The 27135-nt window shown below is 37.0% G+C and overlaps 3 protein-coding genes across 5 annotated transcripts in view; all 3 read right to left on the bottom strand.

Annotated features, from left to right (window-relative positions):
* Positions 1–416: 416 nt before the first annotated feature.
* Positions 417–25374, bottom strand: LOC117680653 (tripartite motif-containing protein 2). 3 transcript variants are annotated; one of them, XM_066076406.1, is made up of 4 exons: positions 25030–25374; positions 4977–5302; positions 4415–4492; positions 417–1640 (listed from the first exon to the last, which is right to left on the bottom strand). In XM_066076406.1, exons 1-4 carry the CDS (start codon positions 25275–25277, stop codon positions 1624–1626), a joined length of 669 nt encoding a protein of 222 aa, XP_065932478.1. In that variant the 5' UTR covers positions 25278–25374; the 3' UTR covers positions 417–1623. The 3 variants fall into 3 exon arrangements, with proteins under 3 accessions (XP_065932478.1, XP_065932475.1, XP_065932482.1); XM_066076403.1 differs by lacking the exons at positions 417–1640; positions 4415–4492; positions 4977–5302 and adding exons at positions 19216–20043; positions 23886–23968; positions 24164–24235 and having other exon boundaries at positions 24716–25374; XM_066076410.1 differs by lacking the exons at positions 417–1640; positions 4415–4492; positions 4977–5302 and adding exons at positions 19216–20043; positions 23886–23968 and having other exon boundaries at positions 24716–25374.
* LOC136272979 (talin-1-like) lies at positions 8257–14595 on the bottom strand. Its single transcript, XM_066076400.1, has 9 exons — positions 14551–14595; positions 13013–13174; positions 12714–12854; positions 12260–12441; positions 11773–11905; positions 11374–11475; positions 11020–11190; positions 10468–10617; positions 8257–9149 (listed from the first exon to the last, which is right to left on the bottom strand). The coding sequence occupies exons 3-9, from the start codon at positions 12735–12737 to the stop codon at positions 9078–9080; spliced, it is 834 nt and encodes a 277-aa protein (XP_065932472.1). The 5' UTR covers positions 12738–12854; positions 13013–13174; positions 14551–14595; the 3' UTR covers positions 8257–9077.
* The window catches only part of LOC136273675 (uncharacterized), a 32121-nt gene continuing 30285 nt past the window's right edge, over positions 25300–27135 (bottom strand). The window contains exons 4-5 of the mRNA XM_066078723.1: positions 25344–26414; positions 25300–25308 (exon numbers count right to left, since the gene is read on the bottom strand). Of these exons, the coding sequence (XP_065934795.1) occupies positions 25300–25308; positions 25344–26411 (1077 nt within the window). The 5' untranslated portion in view covers positions 26412–26414. The remainder of the gene's footprint in view (positions 25309–25343; positions 26415–27135) is intronic.

Here is a 27135-nt window from a genome sequence, read left to right as displayed (position 1 = left end):
GAAGTATGACCCACATTGGACCAAGGGGAGAGAAGATATGCTCCGTACCAGAGATCTTGGACAGACAGACTGATCACTATAGGGCGCTCGCAGAGCGGGGCCCTAATAAGTGTTTCTAATAATACTCAGATTTAAACCTATCAGTCATAATGAAATTCTTGACACAACTTTAAGTACTTGGATGGGAAATTCATTTTGTAATTCATTGTTGACTATTCTCTATTAACATCTAACTATAGTGAATACAAATGGAGATTGGTTTGTCAGTTAGATTTTGTTCACCCCAATAAATAATTGCCTTGTTCTTGTATATATAAAGTAACAGCATCATATTCTACTTTTTTGTACCAAGTATTACAGTAATGTCCTACTAAGAAGAAATTCAAAACTATAAAGAAATATCACATTTATTGAGTTCTCAGCTTGCTACAACTCACAAAAAATCATTTGTATATAAGTAGTATGTATTTCATGGTAAGCATAAATACAAAAAAAATATCAGTACATTTAAACTTGGTCACACTATTCCTCTAAAACTATTTACAAAAACATGAATTTTCTATCTACCTGATCAATATAACTCCGTTTTTATGAGGTAGAAATGTGCTTAATCCACCATTAGTGTACATATAGGTATATTTTTACAAAATTCATCATAAACCCCATACAAAGAGTTGCATCAGAGGATTAACAACATGGCCTACATATAAGCCTTACACCACTATTCCATGAAGTAATCTGTCATAACATTGTAAGTATTCAAGTCTTAGAGGATTTAAGACATGATTCAGCTGTACATTCTCAATATATTGACATACAAAATAAATCAACTACTTTAAAAAATGTTCATTGTTGCCATTCAAACAATAAAAAACAGCATTTAGGTCAAATTTCAATGCAGGATCCCCCTCCTCCCTTATCACAAGTTACACTTATCATGGCATTTTGTAATAATATATTAAATGATACTCAATAAACTCTCCTACAAAAAATGTCAGGGATCAACAACATAAAATACAGATATCTCTAGGAAACTTTAGTAGAAGGGAGATAACTTTCTTTGATTTAAAACAGAAGAATACAAATTGGAGTTATCCCCCTTTGAATGTGTTGTTCAATCAATTCCTTGTGTGCAAATACAAACTGAACAAAAAAATCATCACACATTCGTCACGTTTCTAAGGGATATCTCTGTCCCAGCACCAAAGTACAGCAGAGATTTATAAGAGATCTCAGGAGCTTATTATGTAAAACACACATATAGTACAACTGTCAAATAGCAACTAATACTAAACAGAATTAATAAATGGCAAACTAATGCTAAATATAATTAATAAAAAGAATGAATAACAAATTAATGTTGATTTTATGACGCGTTATTTATGTTGAGTCCACGTACACAGAAACAGATTCCATTGATTAACACGTTATTTATGTTGAGTCCATGTACGGTACACAGAAACGGAGTCCATTGATGACGCGATATTTATGTTGAGTCCAGGTACACAGAACACAAAGTCCATTGATGTTGGGTAATTATTTGACTTCCGTACCTCTGTTGGAATTATGGGTAATCCGGGCAGGTTTTTCTACAGTCTCCCCTTGAACTGGCCTGAAGGCATTTTAAAAAAGCAGCTTGTCTGTAAAAAACAAAAATAATTAATTTTTAATTGTATTAAATGATTAATACCAAATACTTAAAGGAGAGAAAAAGTGAGCAAGCTCAAATACACCACATTCTCCCATTACTTCACAATGATACACATCATGAATGGCAGAATATGCATTAAATACAAAATCAAAGGCCTGAAGGGGCATAATGGCTTACGGTTTTGATATGACTATATTTACATGGATCGAGTATGATTCCCTCTATTTCTTACGGAAACTTTAGTTTATTTATAGCTCTATAGAAAGTAACTAGCTACATGTAATTCATAGATCTATAGAAACTACCAGGACCCATATCAACATGTCCCATTTGTTGATTGGTCGAACCTTAGTAACCGAAACAGACAGGATTGAAATCTAGACGCCTCTTTTATCAATTGGTTGAAACCACCATTGCTTTTAGGAAAATCATAGACTGCATAAAATAATAATGATGATGTCAGACTCAAACTCCAATATGAGACAATTTGTTTCTTTCTTTTATTAACTGTAAATTCATTCAACTATATAGGACACAAAAACACTTAAGCTTAAAACCAACATGCTCTCAAATATCAGTATACCTTGTATTCCTACGCACTATGAACTTGCGCGAGAGTTGGTGCACGGTGCGCCGTAACAGCGCCACAGCCAGCGCGAAATCATTGCGCGTAAAAATAATATAACCAAATGATGAAATGTACTGCATGATATGTACTATAATTAATGAATTCTCTTGAAATCTACACCAACAAGTATTATTCCATTTTATTTGTATTTCATAAATGTATTAATATTTATTCATATTTTTCTGGGTTTTATCTACTTTTTTAAGAGGCTGACCTTCACAAGCTTTTATAGGAAATATAGATTCACAAGGCAGTTCATAAACACCTTATATTTTTTTGTTCCCTTTGTACAGAGATCAAATAAACTCTTTGGAGGGTGAGGGGGGGGGGGGAAGAAAAAGGCAGAACTATGCAATTACAGCAAACTTGTTTTGACACCAAATTTAATTAAAATTAATTACTGCACTATAACTTAGCAGTCAGTCTCTCTTCACAAGACATGTGTACACAGTCATTTTCAGAGGCATACTATACGATGTCTCTATGTTATAGTAATGTGACATCGCTTCCGTATATGACTTGCAATCAAGCTTAACTCTATACTGTTTTCTTATTTGAGTACATTTGGTCTCAAGTTTCCAATATTTTTACGACAAATAAACGGTTCAATCATAGCACAACCAAGGTAACTCCATCGAGGGAACATTGTGCTATTTTTAGATCTTGGAAAATCCCCAACATTCGATAATGAAGAAGGCACATTATATTAAAACAAGTAGTAATTGCCCCTCTATTTATGCATTTATTACCTATTTATAATCCCAGTTTCAATATATCTCAATCATAAGTTCAGTTCTTTAACCGTTAAACACTTTCCCCCTTGCTGAGATCGATGTCGATCGAAGTTAGCGACGCTCTCTGCTGCGGGTGCAAACGTTTTTATGAAGATTGAACGAAATAACGACAACTTTACATTTACTTATCACTGTTAGGATCTGAAATAATTGGGAAAAGATTTTTTGCTTATAATACATGTATGTATCCATAGCGGAAAGCATGACGGCACTGTGTGATGCATGGTGGGGGCCTATACCTCTATGCAAAAACGGTCTAGGGAAAACACAGCAGTTAATATTCATTCGCGTTAGATTTCGAGTTTATTTAAATAAAGTCAATTCATATTGGTTACAATAACATAAGTGATAATAACATATGGAAAATATAATCTTGCTTAAAGATATTTATTATGAACAACAAACAGTTAACTTTGCAACATTCGCATAGAACTATTTTTTGTCGCGCATGTTCAGATAACTGAACTCTTTGCCGTAAAGATTATCCGGCAACTAGATGGTCGTAAGCCATAAAAAGAGGCCCAATGGCCACATCACTCATCTGAAGAACATTAGATATGATAAAATCAGTTAATGAAGTTATAATACAAACTATCTGGACAATATTGTATAATACATGTAGACCCTGTACACATTAAAATCCACCCCCCCCCCTTCTAGGCAAATGATTTTTAGAAGATTTTTAAAGATTTTTTCTCTTTATATTCTTATGTAAAAAATTGTCTCCTCCCACCCACATTGTGACCCCATCCTACCACAAGGGATCTTGATTTAAACAACCTTGAATCTACTCTACCTGAGGATGCTTTTACACAAGTTTCGGTTTTCCTGGCTGATGAGTTTCTGAGAAGATTTTTAAAGATCTACTCTCTATAAATATATTCCTATGTAAAACGTTGACCCCTACTCTGGCCCCACCCTACCCCTGGGGTTATGACTTTAACAACTTTGAATCTACACTACCTGAGGATGATTCCATACAAGTTTCAGCTTTCCTGGCTGATTACTTTCTGAGAAGAAGATTTTAAAAGATCTATTCTATATATATTCCTATGTAGAAATTTGACCCTCCCTCCCATTGTGGCCTCACCCTACCCCCAAGGTCATGATTAAGACAACTTTGAATCAGAATGGGGTGTGTGTTCATCTACAACAAGTCATTAATTAGCTGTTAATTAATACATACAGAATATGTAACGATAGAGCTACATAGATCTACAAATTAAAACTTTAACCTGATTACTATGACACTTGCTTTGATTTTTGTCTAATTAATTAAATTAGGTCAATTCAGATGTAACAAAACAACTGATTACAAATACATGCGTCAGTGAGTTTTACTTTCGTTTAGTTGATGACTTTTGTTTTGACGAGGTGTCGTGTATCGGGTGTCTCCATCAGGAAGGGGTCTGTGTTCATCTACAACAACGCATTAATTATCTGTTAATTAATTAATTACATACAGTATATGTAATGATAGAGCTACATCTACAAATTAAAACTTTAACCTGATTACCATGACACTTGCTTTATCATTTGTCTAATTAATTAAATTAAGTCAATTAACATGTCACAAAATAACTGATTACAAATACATGTGTCACTCTATATATTTCATAATTAAATACAGCAACCTGCTATTTCTATTCACTAAATACAATGACATGTAACTGTACATTTAATTAATAAAATATTGTAACAAAGTTCTGTTTATTTTAGATAAACACTGAATCCCAATGACTGGTAGATACAGCTAACACTGTAACAATGAGTTGTTCATATTGACAAACAATCACACAGATAAACATGTCTTACATGTATCTTATTGACTGATAATTAACACGGACTGTGTGTCTTAGTTATCTATATCTAATTAATGTGAATGATAATGACTCAGACTTACCTGTCAGAGCGTCCTGTCTGGTGATATACCTGTAGACACACACCTTGTTGTCCCGTGATCCTGATCCGACCCAGAGACGGTGAGTGTTGACATCATACCTCAGGCTCCATGATTCACCCATCTCTTGTGATTTTGTCAGTAGATGTGACAGGAACTGACCGTCCTTATTTATCATCTGTACTGTGTGGGTTATAACATCACACACCAGGATGTGTGACAGCGCGTCAGTACAGATTCCTAATGGCACTAGTCGTGATCCTGATGGATGTCCTGTGTAGGAGAAACGATGTCTTCCTCCACGCTCTGTCACCACTACAGCACCAGACCTAGAGATATAGTCCCAGTCAGACACCACGACATCTTCATTGTTGTTCTCTGTTATATAGTTAGGTTTACTATACAGTTCCCGTCCTGTGTTGTCATGCTGTATGGTTTGTGTGAGTTGTCCACTCTGGTTGTACCGGGTTACCTTGCCTGTCTTTGTATCATTGTTATACATCCCGACCAGTAGATCCCCAGTGGACGGGGACCAGTACACATACCGTGGTCTTTATGTAGAGTCTGTTCTCTCTATAGATGTGGTGGTTGTTTTCATATCCTTTGACAGTTTGTTGATGTTATAATTCCTATCTATATAAATCAGTTCACTCTCACTGTTCACTGTGTGTAATCCAAAACCACCACATGAATCCTCCACACGATGTAGAGGGACACCTGTTGTGTCTGTCAACATGAGATTGTTTCTATCACTGACCCAGACCCGGTCTGATGTCACACAGGAACTGTGTTGACAACCATAACAAGAGGCCCATGGGCCACATCGCTCACCTGAGGAACAATAGGTATGATAAAATCAGCTTAATGGAGTCATAATACAAACAATCTGGACAATGTACAATAATACATGTAGATCCTGTATAAATAAAATCCATTTTTTCCCCCTGGATATTCTTATGTTTATAATCATTAGTCCCATTTCTAACTGGATGATTTTATAGTCATATCACATGTTGAGTATTGCAGTCCTCAAAAAGATCCTTTACAATTGTTTATACATGGGATATTAAGCTACATCAAACTCTGAACCTTCTTGTGAGGCCGAAGAATTGTCCTGGAGCCAAAGTCTTAACAATTATATAGAATCATCTGGCTGATTAGTTTCTGAGAAGAAGATTTTAAAAGATTTACTCTATATATTCCTATGTAAAACTTTAACACCCCCCCCCCCCCCTATGTGGCCTCAACCTACCCCCAGGGATCATGGTTTCACAACTTTGAATCTACACTACCTGAGGATACTTCCGCACAAGTTTCAGCTTTCCTGGCTGATTAGTTTCTGAGAAGAAGATTTTTAAATATTTACTCTATATATTCCTATGTAAAACTTCGACCCCCCATTGTGCCCCACCCTACCCCCAGGGATCATGATTTTCACAACTTTGAATCTACACTGCCTGAGGATGCTTCCACACGAGTTTCAGCTTTCCTGGCTGATAAGTTTGAGAAGAAGATTTTCAAAGATTTACTCTATATATTCCTATGTAAAACTTCGACCCCCCCCCCCCATTGTGGCCCAACCCTACCCCTGGGGGTCATGATTTTCACAATCTACACTGCCTGAGGATGCTTCCACACAAGTTTCAACTCTCCTGGCTGATTAGTTTTTGAGAAGATTTACTCTATATTCTTATGTAAAACTTTAACACCCCCCCCCCCAATGTGGCCTCACCATACCCCCAGGGATCATGATTTTCACAACTTTGAATCTACACTGCCTGAGGATACTTCCACACAAGTTTCAGCTTTCCTGGCTGATTAGTTTCTGAGAAGAAGAATTTTGAAGATTTACTCTATATATTCCTATGTAAAACTACGACCCTCCATTGTGCTCCACCCTACCCCCAGGGATCTACCTGAGGATGCTTCCACATAAGTTTCAGCTTTCCTGGCTGATTAGTTTCTGAGAAGAAGATTTTAAAGATTTACTCTATATATAAATTCTTATGTAAAAATTTGACCACCCATTGTGGCCCCACCCTACCCCTGGGGGTCATGAATTTCACAACTTTGAATGTACACTACCTGAGAATGCTTCCACACAAGTTTCAGTTTTCCTGGCTGATAAGTTTCTGAGAAGAAGATTTTTAAAGATTTACTCTATATATTCTTATGTAAAACTTCGACCACCCCATTGTGGCCCCACCCTACCCCCGGGGGTCATGATTTTCACAACTTTGAATCTACACTACCTGAGGATGCTCCAACGCAAGTTTCAGCTTTCCTGGCTGATTACTTTCTGAGAAGAAGATTTTTAAAGATTTACTCTATATATTCCTATGTAAAACTTCGACCCCCCCCCCCGCCATTGTGGCCTTACCCTACACCCAGGGATCATGATTTTCACAACTTTAAATCTACACTTCCTGAGGATGCTTCCACACAAGTTTCAGCTTTCCTGGCTGATTACTTTCTGAGAAGAAGATTTTTAAAGATTTACTCTATATATTCCTATGTAAAACTTCGACCTCCCATTGTGGCCCCACCCTACCCCCAGGGATCATGAATTTCACAACTTTGAATCTACACTACCTGAGGATGCTTCCACACAAGTTTCAGCTTTCCTGGCTGATTACTTTCTGAGAAGAAGATTTTTAAAGATTTACTCTATATATTCCTATGTAAAACTTTGACCCCCCCCCCATTGTGGCCCCACCCTACACCTGGGGGCCATGATTTTCACAACTTTGAATCTACACTACCTGAGGATGCTTCCACACAAGTTTCAGCTTTCCTGGCTGATTACTTTCTGAGAAGAAGATTTTTAAAGATTTACTCTATATATTCCTATGTAAAACTTCCACCCCCCCATTGTGGCCCCACCCTACCCCCGGGGGTCAAGAATTTCACAACTTTGAATCTACACTACCTGAGGATGCTTCCACACAAGTTTCAGCTTTCCTGGCTTTCTGGTTCTTGAGAAGAAGATTTTTGAAAATTTCTCGAAATTTTTCATTTATTTCTAATTATCTCCCCTTGAAAACAAGTGTAGCCCTTAATTTTCACAACTTTGAATCCCCTTTGCCTAAGGATGATTTGTGCCAAGTTTGGTTGAAATTGGCCCAGTAGTTCTTGAGAAGATGTTGAAAATGTGAAAAGTTAACGGACAGACGGACAGACGGACAGACAGACAGACGGACAGACGGACAGACGGACGACAGACAAAATGTGATCAGAATAGCTCACTTGAGCTTTCAGCTCAGGTGAGCTAAAAACCTGTCAGTGCGAGAGATTGATGGAGCTCAGCACCAGACGTCAGTTTCAGCAGACACTGGTTTCCTACGCGTTGGTTTCCTCTCTCTGTGATTTGGATTGCACTCAGTAACTCCATCACATCCTCCTTGTTGAGTGACTCAGTCATGGAGAGCTGGCTGGTGTGGAGTGTAAGATGTATCTGGGGGAGGGCTGTCTTTGTGAATGAGAGGAATTGTAGCACACTGAATGTGAATGCTGGCTGTACATATCTGTGTTCATATCTCCTTAGTCTGACAATATGTCTGCTCATTTTTTTTTTGTTTTTTTTACATCTGTGTTTGAAATCAAAGTAACACAACACATTGTTCAATAGATCATATACCACATAGTCAATGAGATCCTTCAGTCCCTGGGCCTTTGTTAACATCTCTGATTGATAGAGGGAGAATTCTGTGTGACAGGTTTTGACATCAGCTTTGATTCCTGTCAGGAGAACAGGTCTGTAAAAGAGAGCCTCACTTCTGATGGTGTGAATGGTTCCTCTGTGTTGTTGTCGCTTTGTTTTATAGGTTTTTAACATCTATCTGAGTGTGTCTCCTATGTTTTCTGCAATGGTAACAGACAGGGAGTTCACAAGGTTCACAGTACTTTGTATAAACATGGCTAGGGTGTCTCACACAGATCTCTTGTGTTTGGATGTAGTTGATTTTATCACGGTGTGACACAACATCATGGTCTATTGTTTGGAGATCTTTTACATGGTTCTCTTTACACTGGGGACACAGATCACATGGACACAATACACAATAGTACGCTGTGTCCCCCCGGACACTTAGAACACTGATTTACTCAGTATGGGGAGCTTGCTGTGATGTATTGGGAGCTTGCTGTGTCCATGATGTTGGCGGTCTGGGTCACAACCTGTTGAATGAAAATGAGGAGTTTTAGAATTATTATTGCTTTATAGTGTCAGTGTCAAATTATATAAGAAATTTTTTAGTTTAAAGCAGATGGGTTTTTTTTAAGAGATACTATATTTTCCCAACTTAGATAATTGATGGTCCATCATTCTGGTTCTGATTATAGAGACACTCAACCAGTAGAAAATACAACATAAGATTGCTGAGTGAGAAAGAGGTGCTCTCTCTCTCTCTCTCTGTTTTTTTTTATCCCTACATTACATTTCTTTCTCTCTGTTTCTCTCTCTCTCTCTCTCTCTTTTTATCCCTACATTACATTTATTTCTCTCTGTTTCTCTCTCTTGGATGTGTACATAATTGAGAAAGAGTACTATATGATTATCTAGCAAAGAAAGTCAGAGAGAGAAAAATAAAATAAGATGTAGAGTACACGTCTCAATTTAGTTCAATTCAATTACTGGGTACTTACTGTCTCAATTTAACTTACATCTACCGGGGGGTACTTCTGCTATTTCTATTTCTCTCTTTCTCTCAATCTCTGTTTCTCATAATTTTACTGCTAAACATGCACTCTCTCTCTCTCTCTCTCTCTCTCTCTCTCTTTCTTTCTCTCTCTCTCATGTACAATTGCTCTCTAGATCTTATTCCTCCTTTCCCTCAGATTTTTTTTTCTAACAAATCCTTTTTCTCTATCTCCTTGGATTTCTCTTCTAAACATGTATTTTTGCTCTCTCTCTCTCTCTCTCTCTCTATTTATCTCTTTCAGACAAACTCCATTAAACATGTACATGTACTAAATATATCTTACTCTCAAAGATGTAATCTCTCTCTCTCACTCACTCTACCTTGGTGATTGATTTGGTGAGGTAAAGATTGTACCTACCTTGGTGATTGATTTGGTGAGGTAAAGATTGTACCTACCTTGGTGACATGAATTTTGTATTCACATTAGCATTTCTTTATATGGTCTTTTCTTATCATTGCATTGAAGTAAAAGATTGTTTTTGTTCCAGGGTAGCATGGTGTCTATGGCGGTTCCGTCTGACGGATCGTACGGCATCGAGGAGGGTCTGGTTTACAGCTTCCCGGTCCGCACTAAATGATTTGGTGAGGTAAAGATTGTATCTACCTTGGTGATTGATTTGGTGAGGTAAAGATTGTACCTACCTTGGTGATTGATTTGGTGAGGTAAAGATTGTACCTACCTTGGTGATTGATTTGGTGAGGTAAAGATTGTACCTACCTTGGTGATTGATTTGGTGAGGTAAAGATTGTATCTACCTTAGTGATTGATTTGGTGAGGTAAAGATTGTATCTACCTTGGTGATTGATTTGGTGAGTTTCTCTATCATACTGTTGACTACGCCGGCCTGTGAGGCGGCCTCCTCCAGAGACTGTAACAGGTCCTGTACGACGTCCATTGTGTTGTCAGCTGCTGTGTCAATGTTATCATGGGTGTGCTTAGGGGCCTACAACATAAAACAAGATATTGTAGTCTACAGAAGATCCGTGCACACACTTGTCTATTGTAAGGATTTGCTATGAAGTCCAGACTTAAACATGCCTCCTCTTTTTATCTTACGATACTCTAACCTCTCTATCTTATCTTTGGGTTGCCTCCCCCTCCTATCTTAAGGTACACTCTCCTTCTATAAGGTACACACTCCCCCTTTTTTCTTTAAGCTCATTCCTCTTCTCTCTTACTGTACACCTACCTAGGGTTGCCTCCACCTTCTATCTTTGGTTCACTACCCCTTCTACCTTAAGGTACACTCCCCCTTCTAAAGGTACACCCCTCCCTTCCATCTTAAGGTACACCCCTCCCTTCCATCTTAAGGTACATTCCCCCTTCTATCTTATGGTACACCTACCTTAGGGTTGCCTCCCCCTTCCTTACAGGAGTACATGAACTGAAGTGCCGGATCGGCCACGGTCTTAGTCAGGTCCAGGATGAGGGTCTGTTGTTTGGAGTTTTGGATCAGCAAGGCGGCGCCTACAGCACCGTCCGAGAGTGGGCCGAAGTAGCTGGCCATCATTGTCACCTGTAGATACAGGGGGTGTCAAAATTTATTACCTACCTATGTGTACATTGTGCTAACAAAAGGCATGTAAAAAATGACCATTATTATTTTGGATTATCATTCAAATTTCACAGAGAAGAAAATGAGCCATGTTATCTCACGTAATAAGCATTAAATATCACAACCGATGCTCTGTATACTGACCCTGTGACCCAGATTATCCGGCTCTGCTTTAGCTGAGTCCTTGACCTTGGAACAAAGGTCATGGATTTCTCTTGCACTCCCAATCAACTGTTCTTGGAATCCCTATAATACCATTCAACAATAATAATTAATGATTATTTACGAATATTGAAAATTGAGCACATTTTGATTACTTTAAAATCTTAATAAAGGGGGGAGAGGTGAACTGTCAAATAAATATGTTAAACTGTTGAAACAAGGGAGGGGGTGAAACCTTAAAAATCTAGACATGAAAGGGAAGATTTGTAAACTTAAATATCTAGATATTGGGAATGAGGGGTTGATAATTTACAAATCTGGACACATGGAGACATATTGGTGGATGGGGAAAAGGTGGTTTTGGGTGGAATAAGTACTGACCCTGAGGGATTTCTCGGTCCGTTGCTGTAGACTCTGACTGATGGCGGCCAGTGAGGCCTGGTCCAGTTTGCGGATGGAGCGGTTCAGTTTGTCGATCGACTCGTCACACTCACGCTGACCCGGCGCACAGTCCCTGAAATATACAGATGAAACAGGTCCTGATGTTTTATATGTTCAGTTCAAGATTTTTACACTCCTTGAAAGTATACACTCAAATACTATAATATGTGTCAAGAAATAATGGATGTAAAGTGGAATGGACCTCAAACAAATTTAAAATCCAGGTACACAGAAATACAGTAAAATACTATAATTTACCTGTCCGAAAATTTAAAATCACTTTTAGTAATGAACCAGGCTACTTAAGAGCTAACACTTTTGTAAATCTAGAAATGTTGACCAACGTTAGGAGCTGGCATTATAATAAAGACTTGCACTATACACTTACTTGATGAAGGAAAGACTCACTAATGGTGGACAAACTTACTTGATGGAGGACACGAGTCGTTTGATGGCCTCGGACACACTCTTGGAGTGGTTGGAGTACAGTTGGTAAGTGGGCGTGTCCTTCGGGTTGACAGCCAGCTGTTTGGCGGCTGACACCATGTGACACGCTCCATCGATCATCGCCTTACTTGCCGACACAATGGGCTCTTGGGCCTTCCTTGCCTACATATATATACAGATAAGTCATCTGTGTGTCTTGTCCCAGAAAATTAGGAATAACTGCATAAAACTTTCTTGAATTATGAAACCCCACCATGAATATATTCAAGTACATTTCTAATATGGGGTTTTACAGGACAACAGAATCCTGTTAGTTGGGTGCTTTAACTTGCTAACTGTCTGCTTTATGTAGCTAACTTAGTAGCTATCTGCTATATATCACTAGCTGTCTTACTACCTGTATTTATCGATAGCTTTTCATTTACTGTAATTACCTCTGGGCTGATCTTGGCTGGCATGCTGGCAAACTCGAGAGAGGAGGCAAATGTGGTGAGTTCATCCACTGCATCTGTCAGTGGTTTGGCGGCCTCCGCACATCGCTGGCGGTTCTCCTCTGTGAAATCCTGGTCCAGCGCCTTAATAATGATCTCAGTAATATAGCAGAATATCATTTAAATCGTTGGGAAGCTTAAGGTACAAAACCCATAAGAAATTTCATACAATTTAACCAAACACAAATTATAACAAATAGAAATGTACACTTAAGATCTTGACATTTGACCTTGACACTCACCTTGATGGCCTTGACCAGGTTGGCTGTGCTGTTGGCAACGTCCTTGGCACTCTGTACAAAGTGTCGCTTAGCGACAGGATTGGAGGTCTTGCTGGAGGCCAGGCGACAGGCGTTACACAGGGCCGACGTGTGCTTAGCAACCACTGTTGCTGCTGACAACACCTACAAGGGGAGAAAACTCTAAATCATCTCTAAACAAAACACATCTTGGTGACAAGGTTAGAAATAATTACAAGTTAATCAAAGCAAAGTCATTACAAGTTCACTCTGTGTATGAAGTAAAATTGTTAGTTAAAATATTAATTCTTAATACAAAACTGATTTTAGACCTTGGCAAAGGTATGAAAAGTAGATAATCTCCTCCATTCATCAAAGTACTTTTTCACTTAGTACACAAGATGTTGCTTGTATATATATGATACATAGCCTGATACCCTACAAACTTCTAACATAGAGATATACACACATATATCTGTTTTTCCCGATACACAGCGGTTCATGTTATTTCTCTGATATTTCCTTGCTGGCATTGACATATCTGTTAACCTTTCAAAGATGCTATGTGGGAGAATCTCCCCCTTACCTACTTGTCTAAGGGGGAGATTTTGCGTAAACGACGTTTTTTCACGTGAAATGCAAATACCCGGTATATATTAAAAATACTGTTAGATACCTTATTTATCATTGTAATTAATGCATTTGCAATCATTTTAAATTTTATTATTTCTATGACTACCAGTGTGCAATTACAACTTGTGTTGCTGTACATATTCAGAAAACTATTATTTTGTTTGCATGGTACAATACAAGAAGCCAATATAGTGCCACTTTTTATATTAAGTCATCTTATTGTTCAGTATTGAACCATCACTGCATGCTGACATTTATGGTAAACACAGAAAATTTATTTTGCCTATTTTGAATTTGCAGTGAAACCCAGTTAAGAAAATACCAGAAAATAATATTCATGAAAATTATTTTTTGCCTTATATATATAGGATAGATTTTTAATTCACAAAACAACATGTATTTCTCCAGTATCATTTAAAAATGATCTCTGTTGTAATGTCTAATTAGCATCCCTGTAATTCATAGTAACGGTACTATAAACTTTAAAAACTCTTGTGAAATTCTTTTACACTTTTTCTTCGAGCTTCACTTCATCTATGAAGTACAATCTCAAGAGGAAAATGATTAAGTAGGTTTCTACGCTGTAGCTTGTATAAACTTGTTCCAAACTCACTTTGATTTTTACCGACCGTGCTGGCCAGACAGAATTAGTCACGACTCACTGCACGTGGCTTGGGTGCATTACCTGTGCACCTGTTAAGTGACACCACTGGCTGTTATTGTTTTCTTTGGTGTTACAGAGTAAAATCAAGATGTTTTAAGTTTTCAGCCGGAAACATGATGTGCCTATTGCAGGATTTGATCCAGTGACCTGTAGCTGACTGGCCATAAACTAGGACCCAGATATGTATTAAGTGTTTCCACCTTCGTGCAAGTTAAGTTGTGATGAAATAACAATGAATCCATACCTGGCACAGTCGAGTCAATTACAGCAGGATTTAAACCAAGAACCCTTAGCTTACTGGCCAATCTACTATACCTCCCATAGCTAAGTGTTTCCACCATTATGTTAATTGAATTGGGACTTCTTTTATTGATAAGAATTATGGAATTATGTCCCCATCACTGCTTACCTGGCACTGTTGAGTCAGTTGATGTTCCGAGGTTTTGTTAGTGTTGGATTTGTTAGCGTTCTTTGAGGCGTTAATCAGCTGTGTGGTGGCTGTGGCGGTGCGACGCGCGGCGTTCTACAAAACATAGATATAATCTCTTAAAGACCAATTACATGATAAAGTACGATTGTTATATATCCGTTTTGCAATCCAATTAAATATCAAAGTATGGTTGTAACCATAATACACCTAAATGACTCATGTAAAGTCTCATCACAAAACATGATTGTAATATCAAGCCATCATGTCGTATATCATTTACTGCAATTAAATTACAGGTTCTAGAGATAATTAAACGACACTTAATGAGTCTCTGACCTCTAGCCTCCTGATGAGTTTCTTTTTGAGGGCGTTGCTGGCGGCGATATTTGTGGCAGCCCGGAGATCCTCTGAAGCGCCTCTTAGTCTCTTCTGCTGCTCTGAGTCGTTCGGACTCGACGCACAGCCTTGTAATATTAGAATATAACACTTTACTGAAATTGATTGAACAGATATAGCTGTTCACTGTAATACACAACTCTGTAACAAATATAACATTTGACTTTACAAATGTTAAACATGATATAGCTGTCCCCTGTAATATACAACTCTGTAACAAATATAACATTTGACTTTACAAATGTTAAACATGATATAGCTGTTCACTGTAATATACAACTCTGTAACAAATATAACATTTGACTTTACAAATGTTAAACATGATATAGCTGTTCACTGTAATATACAACTCTGTAACAAATATAACATTTGACTTTACAAATGTTAAACATGATATAGCTGTTCACTGTAATATACAACTCTGTAACAAATATAACATTTGACTTTACAAATGTTAAACATGATATAGCTGTTCACTGTAATACACAACTCTGTAACAAATATAACATTTGACTTTACAAATGTTAAACATGATATAGCTGTTCACTGTAATACACAACTCTGTAACAAATATAACATTTGACTTTACAAATGTTAAACATGATATAGCTGTTCACTGTAATACACAACTCTGTAACAAATATAACATTTGACTTTACAAATGTTAAACATGATATAGCTGTTCACTGTAATACACAACTCTGTAACAAATATAACATTTGACTTTACAAATGTTAAACATGATATAGCTGTTCACTGTAATACACAACTCTGTAACAAATATAACATTTGACTTTACAAATGTTAAACATGATATAGCTGTTCACTGTAATACACAACTCTGTAACAAATATAACATTTGACTTTACAAATGTTAAACATGATATAGCTGTCACCTGTGATATACAACTCTGTAACAAATATAACATTTGACTTTACAAATGTTAAACATGATATTGCATTCTACAGTTTCAGCTGCTTTATCTTTATCATCATATGTTCTGCGACCTACAAATGTCTACATAACCAGAAACACAGTATACTAGTATACTATTACACTTCCCATCTCATTGTTCAATGCACACAACTTTTCCTTACCTTGGCAGCGTCCACCATGTTTGCGGTAGCATCAGCGAGTTGTCTGGTGGCGGCCAGGAGCCGCTTCTGCATGTCCGAGTCAGAGTGGCCCTCGGCTTCTCCCCTGATGGCCCCAACCAATGAAGAGGTCGCTTGAAAACAACAGATATTAAGGTCAAAAATTATATCATAAACAAGTAATTATATTGAAACAGTCAACAGTGTTAAATTTCTGAGCCATGTAGGTGCTAACCCAATCTAGCATTGACTTTTATAGAATTGAACTTATGAGAGAGGTGTGAGATATTTGTGAGCTTACCTGAGCTAGCTGCCTGGCCTGTCTCACCATCTCATGGGCGTCGCCCACACTGCTGAACAGTCTGTCCGTCACAGTCAGGATCATGTCCACTGCATCCTCGTGGGACTCTCCAGCCTGTCAATCAAAAACATACATTTACTACCTCACTGCACAGAAGAGTTCATGATCTCAGTATCATAACAATATCGAATCATTGTACCGTCATTATAACCAAAACTTCAATGTCATACCTTTCTTCATTTAATATTGTGTAACAGGAGAGAGAGAGAGAGAGAGAGAGAGAGAGAGAGAGAGAGAGAGAGAGAGAGAGAGAGAGAATAAAAAGCTTAAGAAAAAGAAAACAGTGACAATCCCACTTACAGCGGTGGGTCCTGTCCCCTTCTTGATGTGCTGTAGCAGGTCGTTAAGAGCCTGAGTAACCGCGGTGGCTGCGGCGGCTAGGTCGGCCAGAAGCTTGTCGTCGCGGCAGGACTGCTGGGCCGCCTCCACGATTCCCTCAACAGAGTGAGCCACATCCTTTGCGGCGTCTATCAGCTGTTCCTGACAGGCCGAGCCACCACTTACAACATATATAGTGATACAATATAAAACGGTGTTAGTACCAACAAGCAGATATCGATGTTATCCTATGAGGTTATCATTCCAACCAATAGGACTTCTTGTAACAAATGGATTAATTCAACCAATAGGACTTCTTGTAACAAATGGATTAATTCAACCAATAGGACTTATTGTAACAAATGGATTAATTCAACCAATAGTAGCCACCACCTACACCTCAATGGAAGACAGTATTTGCACTTAACACACAGGATCAAGGTCCCAACAAATACTGTGGTTTCATCAATATTCGTTGAATACCAATTTTCGTGCATTTTGTTGTTGAGTTGATCCATGAAATAAAATGTTCATTGAAATGCAATTTCTATTAACATTTTGTATTGAAAGGGTCATTGGCCACAAATTTATGTATCCTTGAAACCGTGATTTTCACTTTATCCACGAAAATTGATACCCTTGAATATTAATGAAACCACAGTAGAATGATTTCCATCCTACTGGATCAATCCTACCCAATAGGATCAATCCTGCCCAATACGATCAATCTCAGCCTAAAGGACCAATCTCAGCCTATAGGATCAATATCAGCCTTTAGGATCTATCCCACCCAATTTGATCAATCCCAACTCAAGGGATCGGCCGCATTCTTTTGGGTAATTCTAACCTATAAGATCATTTCCAGAAGAATTTGTCAAGCAAAGGGATTAGTCTGAACCTCATGAATCAGTCCAAAAAAAGTCAGATCCAAACAAATGGGTTAGTCCAACCAATACGTATCAATCATAAAGAATTCAATAGTCCAACCAATAAATATCAATCATAGAGAATTCAAATGAAAACATTTATATTATCTACTTTATATTACAATATTTATAGTTTGATTGCAGCACTAACTTTCAACTCAGTCTGATATTCAATCTTTAAAACAGATTTCATAGAAATTAAATCCAAACTAACAGCAAACTAAGGTTATTCAAATAAAATTGTGTTACCAGTCAGCATAGCACTCTACCTATCGAGCTAAAGGGTTAACCCCCTAGCCAGAGCTAGTAGGAATGCCATATACCTGACTCTACCACATTGTCCCCCTCCAAGGAAAGAGGCGTCCCGACTCTCCTGGAGTGCCAATGCCTGTGGGGCAAAGTTCTGGAAACAATCTCTCTCACCCGCCAGAGAATACCCAGGTCCCAACGTGGGCACTTAATGTAACAGAGACACTTACTGCCTCTGCTGGGGTTTGAACCCGGGTCCTCTGGCACGCCAGTCCAGCACTCTACCGATCGAGCTAAAGGGTTAACCCACTAGCCAGAGCTAGTAGGAATGCCATATACTTGACTCTACCACATTTGAAACCGAGTGGAATAAGACAGGAAATCCAGTCAATGGGTTATTGTAGGTTTATTTGTGTATGGCAAATATTACAGAATAAAATTCCCCGACCCTCCCATGAGGTGCGAAGGTCATGGAAACTTCTACCAGTTACATGTAGGTCGTGTAAGTGTATGTCAAAACTAAATGTGAAAGAAATATGATTTTGACATGTATGGATATTAATATTTTATATTTAAGCATTATAAAACTGTAAAATTTATAATTATAATGCACTCACACTCTTTCTCTCTACTCTCCTAGCTTTTAAATTTATTAAGAAAACACAATTATTTACACCTGATAAACTTAATTTGAAGATTATTACTTTAATTACTGACTGCATTCATACAAATATAAACTCACAAAAGCCATTCACTCTCCTCTCACTCTATCTTAAACATTCCAACATTCATTCAAAGTGGGAAAAGAAGTGGAAATAGATAAATAAATAATTAAACAAATTGTAAACCCAATTACACTGTAATACACTAAAAGAACTAACCTTCTAGGTGCAGGAAAGTACTTCAAAGATGAATAAAATATAGAACAACTTCAAAATTCTAATATGGCAGTTAAAACTGCATGGCTAGCCTCTTAGCATGAAATTCAGGAGTCAGAATGAACAAAAACAAGTACCCCTATAAACCAATCACATGACCAGATCTAAGTGACCATTCAATTAAATGCTATAAATAGAAACTACAGGTGTACTCCAAAGAGGAGTAACCAAAGTAAATAAAAACAAACACAAAATATCAATTTAAATTAATTCAACTAAATAATTTATTTATTCACCACTGATAAATCATTTTCTGTTATGTAATTAAATAAATTGAAGTCTGCAATAGTAAAATTCCTGAAAAGTAACAAATTGATTAGAACATGTCAATAATAATGAAGAAATCAATATTCTGAAATTAAAATATTAAAAACCTATAAAATTTTACTCTACTACATATGTGACACATTGGCTACAATTGTAATGGTCATCTCCGTCCAAGCATCGAATGATACCAGAAATTTCAGGAGCTTAGATATGTAAAACATATTATATACTGACAACATTTACACTTAGATAAAATTGATTAAAAACGTATGATAACAAATTACAGTAGAGTTCACGTACACAAAAAAAACCGATTCCATTGATGATGCCTTATTCATAAAGAGTTTAGGTACACAGAGCACAGAGTCTATTGTTACGTGTTATATATGTAGAGTTCACACACACAGATACAGAGTCTATTGATGACATGTTATACATGCAGATTTCACCTATACAGATACAGAGTCTATTGTTGACCCATTATTTTTGTGCAGATTTCACGTACACAGAACGCAGAGACCATTGATGACGCGTTATTTTTGTGCAGAGTTCACCTACACAGCAACAGTGTCCATTGATGACGCGTTATTTTTGTTCACCTACACAGATACAGAGTCCATTCATGAAACGTTTATGTAGAGTTCACGCACAGAACACAAAGTCTGTTTATTTGGCTTCTGTAACTTCATTGGAATTATGGATAATCCGGGAAGGTTTTCCTCTGTCTCCCCCTGAAGGCGTTTGAAAAGCAGCTTGTCTGCAAGAAACAAAAATAATTTATTATTGTATTAAATGATTAATACCAAATACTTGGACAAGAAGGAAAGAGTGAGCAAGCTCAAACACCCCATGTTCTCCCATTACTTGACAATGCTACACATCATGAATGGCAGAGTATGCATTAAGGTGGCATTCTACACCGCTTTCTGATGACGCAGTACGCAAAAAAGTAAATCTGGAAGCATGTAATTCTGGTACTGGCTGATTGCAACTGAGGCGAATTGTATGGTGACCGCTCTTTTGAAAAATTTGTTAAATTAATAGAATAAATCAAAATTTTGATAAAATTCATTATTTACATGTAAGGTGGTATGGGACACCTTTATGTTGTGTCGTATTATTTATCGAAATAAACAATAAATCAAGTGTAATTTTATAAATTATAGCTTCTTTCCCATCATTGTTACCTAACAGCGCAGTCCAGTGGGTTAGAGCGCTCACTACGGGCCTGTAAGTCACGAGTTCGAGTCGGGTTTGAAAAATTTATTACTTTTCCAAAAGTTTCTAAGACGTATTTTTTGGTTAAATATTGTGAAAGAAAATTCTAAACCAATGAAAGTATTTCAGTAGTAATGTACTTTAATCCACATTATAATCCTATAAGTTAATTTTCCCCTTTATTTATTTGACATAGTGTTGCATTAAAGCGATTATATTTGCTTATATAGACCTATAATGAAATATGTAGTATTTATCATTCTAACACAATATTTAGGAAATTTTCTTCAACTAAGAAATTGAAAAGTACCCAAGGTGTTTCGGCCTTAGGACTTAGGAACGATAACTCTTACCTGAGGAACCTCATACCAAATACAATTTTTATTTTTTCTGGTCAATTTTTTCTTTGATACGTCGATCAATAGAAAAATTGTTACCTTCATTTCTTATCATTTAATAAAACATTTTCAAATAAAAAAATGTGATGTGTCATTGATCAAAAATGTAAATAATGTAAATTGGCACGTATGAATACAAAACAACAACAGCAACAATATTCAAAATGGATGCACCTTCAGCTGATGCAGAGCTATTGAGCTGAATTTAATGGATTAAACACAAATAGTGAGTTAAAATCTGAACTGGCTGAATTGAAAACGAAAGGAAAATACATGCGATAGCTTGTGATATTATTCACTGTGCAGAAAAACTCGTAATAAAACTAGTTTTCATGTGAGATCGCTGGAATATGCAACTGGACATAACCATCCAAGGAAAGGCGATCGTGGATGAAAATAGCTGATATGTCGACAGAGTATAAGCGACTTTTGTAAACGTTGTGGTAACTAGATAGCCAGTGATGTACTTAAATGGTATATCAGCCGTTTGGAATGTGCAGAAGGAGTTGATGCATCACTCATAGCTTTTCTTTACGACGCTTATTCTGATAACCGATCATGTACGTGTGTAAATTTAAAAATTATCGTTACCAAATTTGAACAGCAGTGTTACCGTGAAAGTTTATAGGCCTATATGTTTGTTATAATATTCCTGGAAAAGGAACAGCCAGCCTCGCTGTAAATGTTGATTGATCTCAAGCAGACGAAATCGTGAGAAGACGCTTAATTTTCTATTTCGTGAATCAAATAATGTGTTTTGTTTATTTTTGAAGGTTAAACTTTCAATTTTTTATATTCACAAGGTTGCATTTTGTTTGCTGACAATAAAACAGACACAACTTTACATTTTCTTGACAGTGTTTATCTTGGAAATTCCCGTTCTATAAATAGTGTTAGATCAGAACAGTTGAGAAAAGTAGATCCGGCAAAAATTTTATTGATGCAGGTATCGAAGAAATTTTTCGACCAATCAGAAGCGCCGATATCTCATCAAATGAATAAATGTTAAATGATATATTAAAAAATTTGCAATAATAGAAATTTTAAATGTAATGAAACTGTTATATTTTTTTCTTGTTTGTCTGAGGAGATATCCATCATATGACAAAAAAAATTATTTCAATTTGTTAATACATGTAGTTATCTTTTTTAAAATTCATTTAATAAACCCACGAAAAAACATTAAAAAATTCTTTAAAAATACCTATAGTATCACCATCATCAATTTAATAGTTGATTAGTATATGTTTTGTGGTCTTCTATTAAAAATTGGAATTAACTGTGGGTGTATAGCATGTATAGAGCAACCTTAAATACGAAAAAACAATAGGCCCATGGGCCACATAACTCACCTATGTAACATAAAGTTTGACAAAAATCAGCTTAATGGAGTTATAATACAAACTATCTGGACAATGTAATATAATGTACATGTAGATCCTGAATAAATAAAAATCCATTTTCCACCTGGATATTATGTTAATTATGATTAGTTCCTTTTCTAAGAGGTTGATTTTATATTCATATCATATGTTGAGCAATGCAGTTCCCCAAAAGATCCTAAAAATTCTACTCTATAAATATACTCATATGTACAAATTCGACCCCCCCCCCAATTGTGGCCCCACCCTACCCTCGGGGGTCATGATTTTCACAAATTTGAATCTACACTACCTGAGGATGCTTCCACAAAAGTTTCAGCTTTCCTGGCTGATTGCATTCTGAGAAATTTTTTAAAGATATGCTCTTTATATTCCTATGTAAAAGTTTGACCCCCCATTGTGGCCCCACCCTACCCCCGGGAGTCATGATTTTCATAACTTTGAATCTACACTATCTGAAGATGCTTTCACATAAGTTCCACCTATCCTGGCCTAATGGTTCTTGAGAAGAAGATTTTTGAAAAATTTTTAAAACATTTTCAATGACTCCTAATTATCTCCCCTTGAAAAGTGGCACATTCCGTAAATTTCACAACTCTGAATCTTCTTTGCCTAAGGGTGCTTTGTGCCAAGTTTGGTTGAAATTGACCCAGTAGTTCTGGGGGAAATGTTGAAAATGTGAAAAGTTGACGGACAGAGGACAGACAAACAAACAGACAGACAGACGACAGACAAATTGTGATCAGGAAGGCTCACTTGAGTTTTCAGGTCAGTTAGCTAAAAATAATACTGGGTATTACTAGCAAAACATCATCAGATCAAAACTTTCTACAATTATGCACATATCTAATCACTTGTCTTAAACAAAAACAACATACTAAATTCTAAAGGTTTAAAATATCAAGACAAAACATTGAAATTAAAATTTCCTAGAAACATGCAAATTAACTCATTGTGCCTTAACTACCGACAAAGTTTTATGAAATTCAATTCAGCTGTTTGAGAAGAGTCACGCTTACAAAAAATTCATTGCTAAATTCAACATATGGCCAAAATTCTAAGTTCAATGGGGCTAAAATTCCCAGAAAGATAAATGAATCGGAACTCCCCAATAATTAGCACATCCACACGTTGTGTCCTAAATACCTTAAAAGTTTCATAAAATTCTGTGCAGCTGTTTAATATATAAGTTTTGCTTAAAATCCAGGACTGACTGAGATAGGTTGAAGTCATTATTCTCTAACAATTCCATTACATGGGGTATAATAATGGCACAATTAGCAAAACAAGATACATTTTCAAATTGATTAAGATCTGACATTTACAATTTTTAATTGTTCAGTTATTGATTAGATTTTCATGTGGATATTTGTTTTATAACATTCCACATTCAGAAAATAAAACTTGTATAACATGATGTTTCTCACTCAGCAACAGACAGCCATGTTTGGATGATCACAAAGTGTGAAATAAACAGGAGTCAGTATTACAGTCCTTGTGAATTATACACAGCTCAATTTCAGCTGCAGATGTTGAACAAAGTGACAAACAACATGTGTGGTTTTGAGAGCAGACTAGATTTGTACAGAAACATTTACAACCTGTCAATATCCCAGCTATCTCCATTATATGGCTGGTGTTGAGCTGAACATGGCCTCCTCATCAGGACGGGGTCTGTGTTCATCTACAACAAGTCATTAATTAGCTGTTAATTAATTAATTACATACATTATATGTAATGATAGAGCTACATCTACAAATTAAAACTTCAAACGGATTACCATGACACTTGGTCTATTATTTGTCTAATTAATTAAATTAAGTCAATTAACATGTAACAAAACAACTGATTACAAATACATGCGTCAGTGAGTTTTACCTTCGTTTAGTTGATGAGTTGTGTTGTGAGGAGGTGTGAGGGGGTCTCCATCAGGACGGGGTCTGTGTTTGTCTACAACATGTCATTAATTAGCTGTTAATTAATTACATACAGTATATGTAATGATAGAGCTACATCTACAAATTAAAACTTTACCCTGATTACCATGACACTTTCTTTAATATTTATCTAAATAATTGAATTAAGTCAATTAACATGTCACAAAATAACTGATTACAAATACATGAGTCACTCTATATATTTCATAATTAAATACAACAACCTGCTATTTCTATTCACTAAATACAATGACATGTAACTGTACATTTAATCAATAAAATAATGTATCTAATTTCTGTTTATTTTAGATAAACACTGACTCCCAATGACTGGTAGATACAGCTAACCCTGTAACAATGAGTTGTTTATATTGACAAACAATCACACAGATAAACATGTCTTACATGTATCTTATTGACTGATAATTAACACGGACTGTGTGTCTTAGTTATCTATATCTAATTAATGTGAATGATAATGACTCAGACTTACCTGTCAGAGCGTCCTGTCTGGTGATATACCTGTAGACACACACCTTGTTGTGTCCCCATGATCCGACCCAGAGACGGTGAGTGTTGACATCATAACTCAGGCTCCGTGGTAAACCCATCTCTTGTGATTTTGTCAGTAGATGTGACAGGAACCGACCGTCCTTATTTATCATCTGTACTGTTCTAACATCACACACCAGGATGTGTGACAGCGCGTCAGTACAGATTCCACATGGCAATAGTCGTGATCCTGATGGAGGTCCTGTGTAGGAGAAACGATGTCTTCCTCCACGCTCTGTCACCACTACACCAGACAAGTCAGACACCACGACATCCCCATTGTTGTTCTCTGTTATATAGCGAGGTATACTATACAGTCCCCGTCCTGTGTTGTGGTACTGTATGGTTTGTGTGAGTTGTCCACTCTGGTTGTACCGGGTTACCTTGCCTGTATCAATGGTATACATCCCGACCAGTAGATCCCCAGTGGACGGGGACCAGTACACACACCGTGGTCTCCATGTAGAGTCTGTTCTCTCTATAAATGTGGTGGTTGTTTTCATATCCTTTGACAGTTTGTTGATGTTATAATTCCTATCTATATAAATCAGTTCACTCTCACTGTTCACTGTGTGTAATCCATCACCACTCAATGAATCCTCCACATGGAGGTGTAGAGGGACACCTGTTGTGTCTGTCAACATGATATTGTTTCTATTATCACTGACCCAGACCCGGTCTGATGTCACACAGGAAATGTGATAACAACCATCAACACCTGTCAGTGTGAGAGATTGATGGAGCTCAGCACCAGACATCAGTTTCAGCAGACACTGGTTTCCTACGCGTCGGTTTCCTCTCTCTGTGATTTGGATTGCACTCAGTGACTCCATCACATCCTCCTTGTTGAGTGACTCAGTCATGGAGAGCTGGCTGGTGTGGAGTGTAAGATGTATCTGGGGGAGGGCTGTCTTTGTGAAGGAGAGGAATTGTAGTGCACTGAATGTGAATGCTGGCTGTACATATCTGTGTTCATATCTCCTTAGTCTGACAATATGTCTGATCATTTCTATCTTTTGTTTTTTACATCTGTGTTTGAAATCAAAGTAACATAACACATTGTTCAATAGATCATATACCACATAGTCAATGAGATCCTTCAGTCTCTGGGCCTTTGTTAACATCTCTGATTGAAGGGGGGAGAATTCTGTGTGACAGGTTTTGACATCAGCTTTGATTCCTGTCAGGAGAACAGGTCTGTAAAAGAGAGCCTCACTTCTGATGGTGTGAATGGTTCCTCTGTGTTGTTGTCGCTTTGTTTTATAGGCTGTTGTAACATCTATCTGAGTGTGTTTTCTATGTGTTTGGCAATTATTACAGGCAGGAACTTGACAAGGTTCACAGTACTTTGTATAAACATGGCTAGGATGTCTCACACAGATCTCTTGTGTTGGGATGTAGTTGATTTTATCACGATGTGACACAACATCATGGTCTATTGTTTGGAGATCTTTTACATGGTTCTCTTTACACTGGGGACACAGATCACATGGACACGATACACAATGGTACTCTGTGTCCCCCGGACACTTAGAACACTGATGTACTTTGTACGGGGAGCTTGCTGTGGTGTATTGGGAGCTTGCTGCGATGTATTGGGAGCTTGCTGTGTCCATGATGTGGGCGGTCTGGGTCATAACCTGTTCAATGAAAATAAAGAGTTTTAGGATTATTATTGTTTGTATAAACATTCAATGTCAAATTTTAAAAGAAATATATTTGGATTTTTAAAGATTAATATATTTTCTCTACTTGGATAATTGACGGTCTATTATTCTGGTTCTGATTATAGAGACACTCAACCAGTAGAAAAAAATACAACACAAGATTGCTGAGTGAGAAAGAGGTGCTCTCTCTCTCTCCCCTCTCTCTCTCTCTCCCTCTCTCTCTCTTTATCCCTACATTTCTTTATCTCTGTTTCTCTCTCTTGGATGTGTACATGATTGAGAAAGTGTACTATATGATTATCTAGCAGAGAAAGTCAAAGAGAAAAAAAAAATAAGCTATAAAGTACACATCACAATTAAGTTAATTCAATTACCAGGTATTTACTGTCTCAATTTACCTACCATGTACTCCTGCTCTTTCTATTTCTTTCTCTCAATCTCTGTTTCTCACAATTTCAATACTAAACATGCACTCTTGGCCTCTCTCTCTCTCTCTCTCTCTCTCTCTCTCTCTCTAGATCTTATTCCTCCTCTCTCTGATTTTTTTTCTAACACATGCTTTTTCTCTGTCTCCTCAGATTTTTCTTCTAAACATGTATTTTTGCTCTCTCTTTCTATCTATTTCTCTCTTTCAGACAAACTCCATTAAACATGTACCTACATGTACTAAATATATCTTACTCTCAAAGATGTA

The sequence above is a fragment of the Magallana gigas genome, chromosome 1, assembly GCF_963853765.1.
Source record: "Magallana gigas chromosome 1, xbMagGiga1.1, whole genome shotgun sequence".
Lineage (NCBI taxonomy): Eukaryota > Metazoa > Mollusca > Bivalvia > Ostreida > Ostreidae > Magallana > Magallana gigas.
The sequence above is the reverse complement of the archived record's forward strand: the minus strand, read 5'-3'. Positions and strand labels throughout refer to the sequence as shown.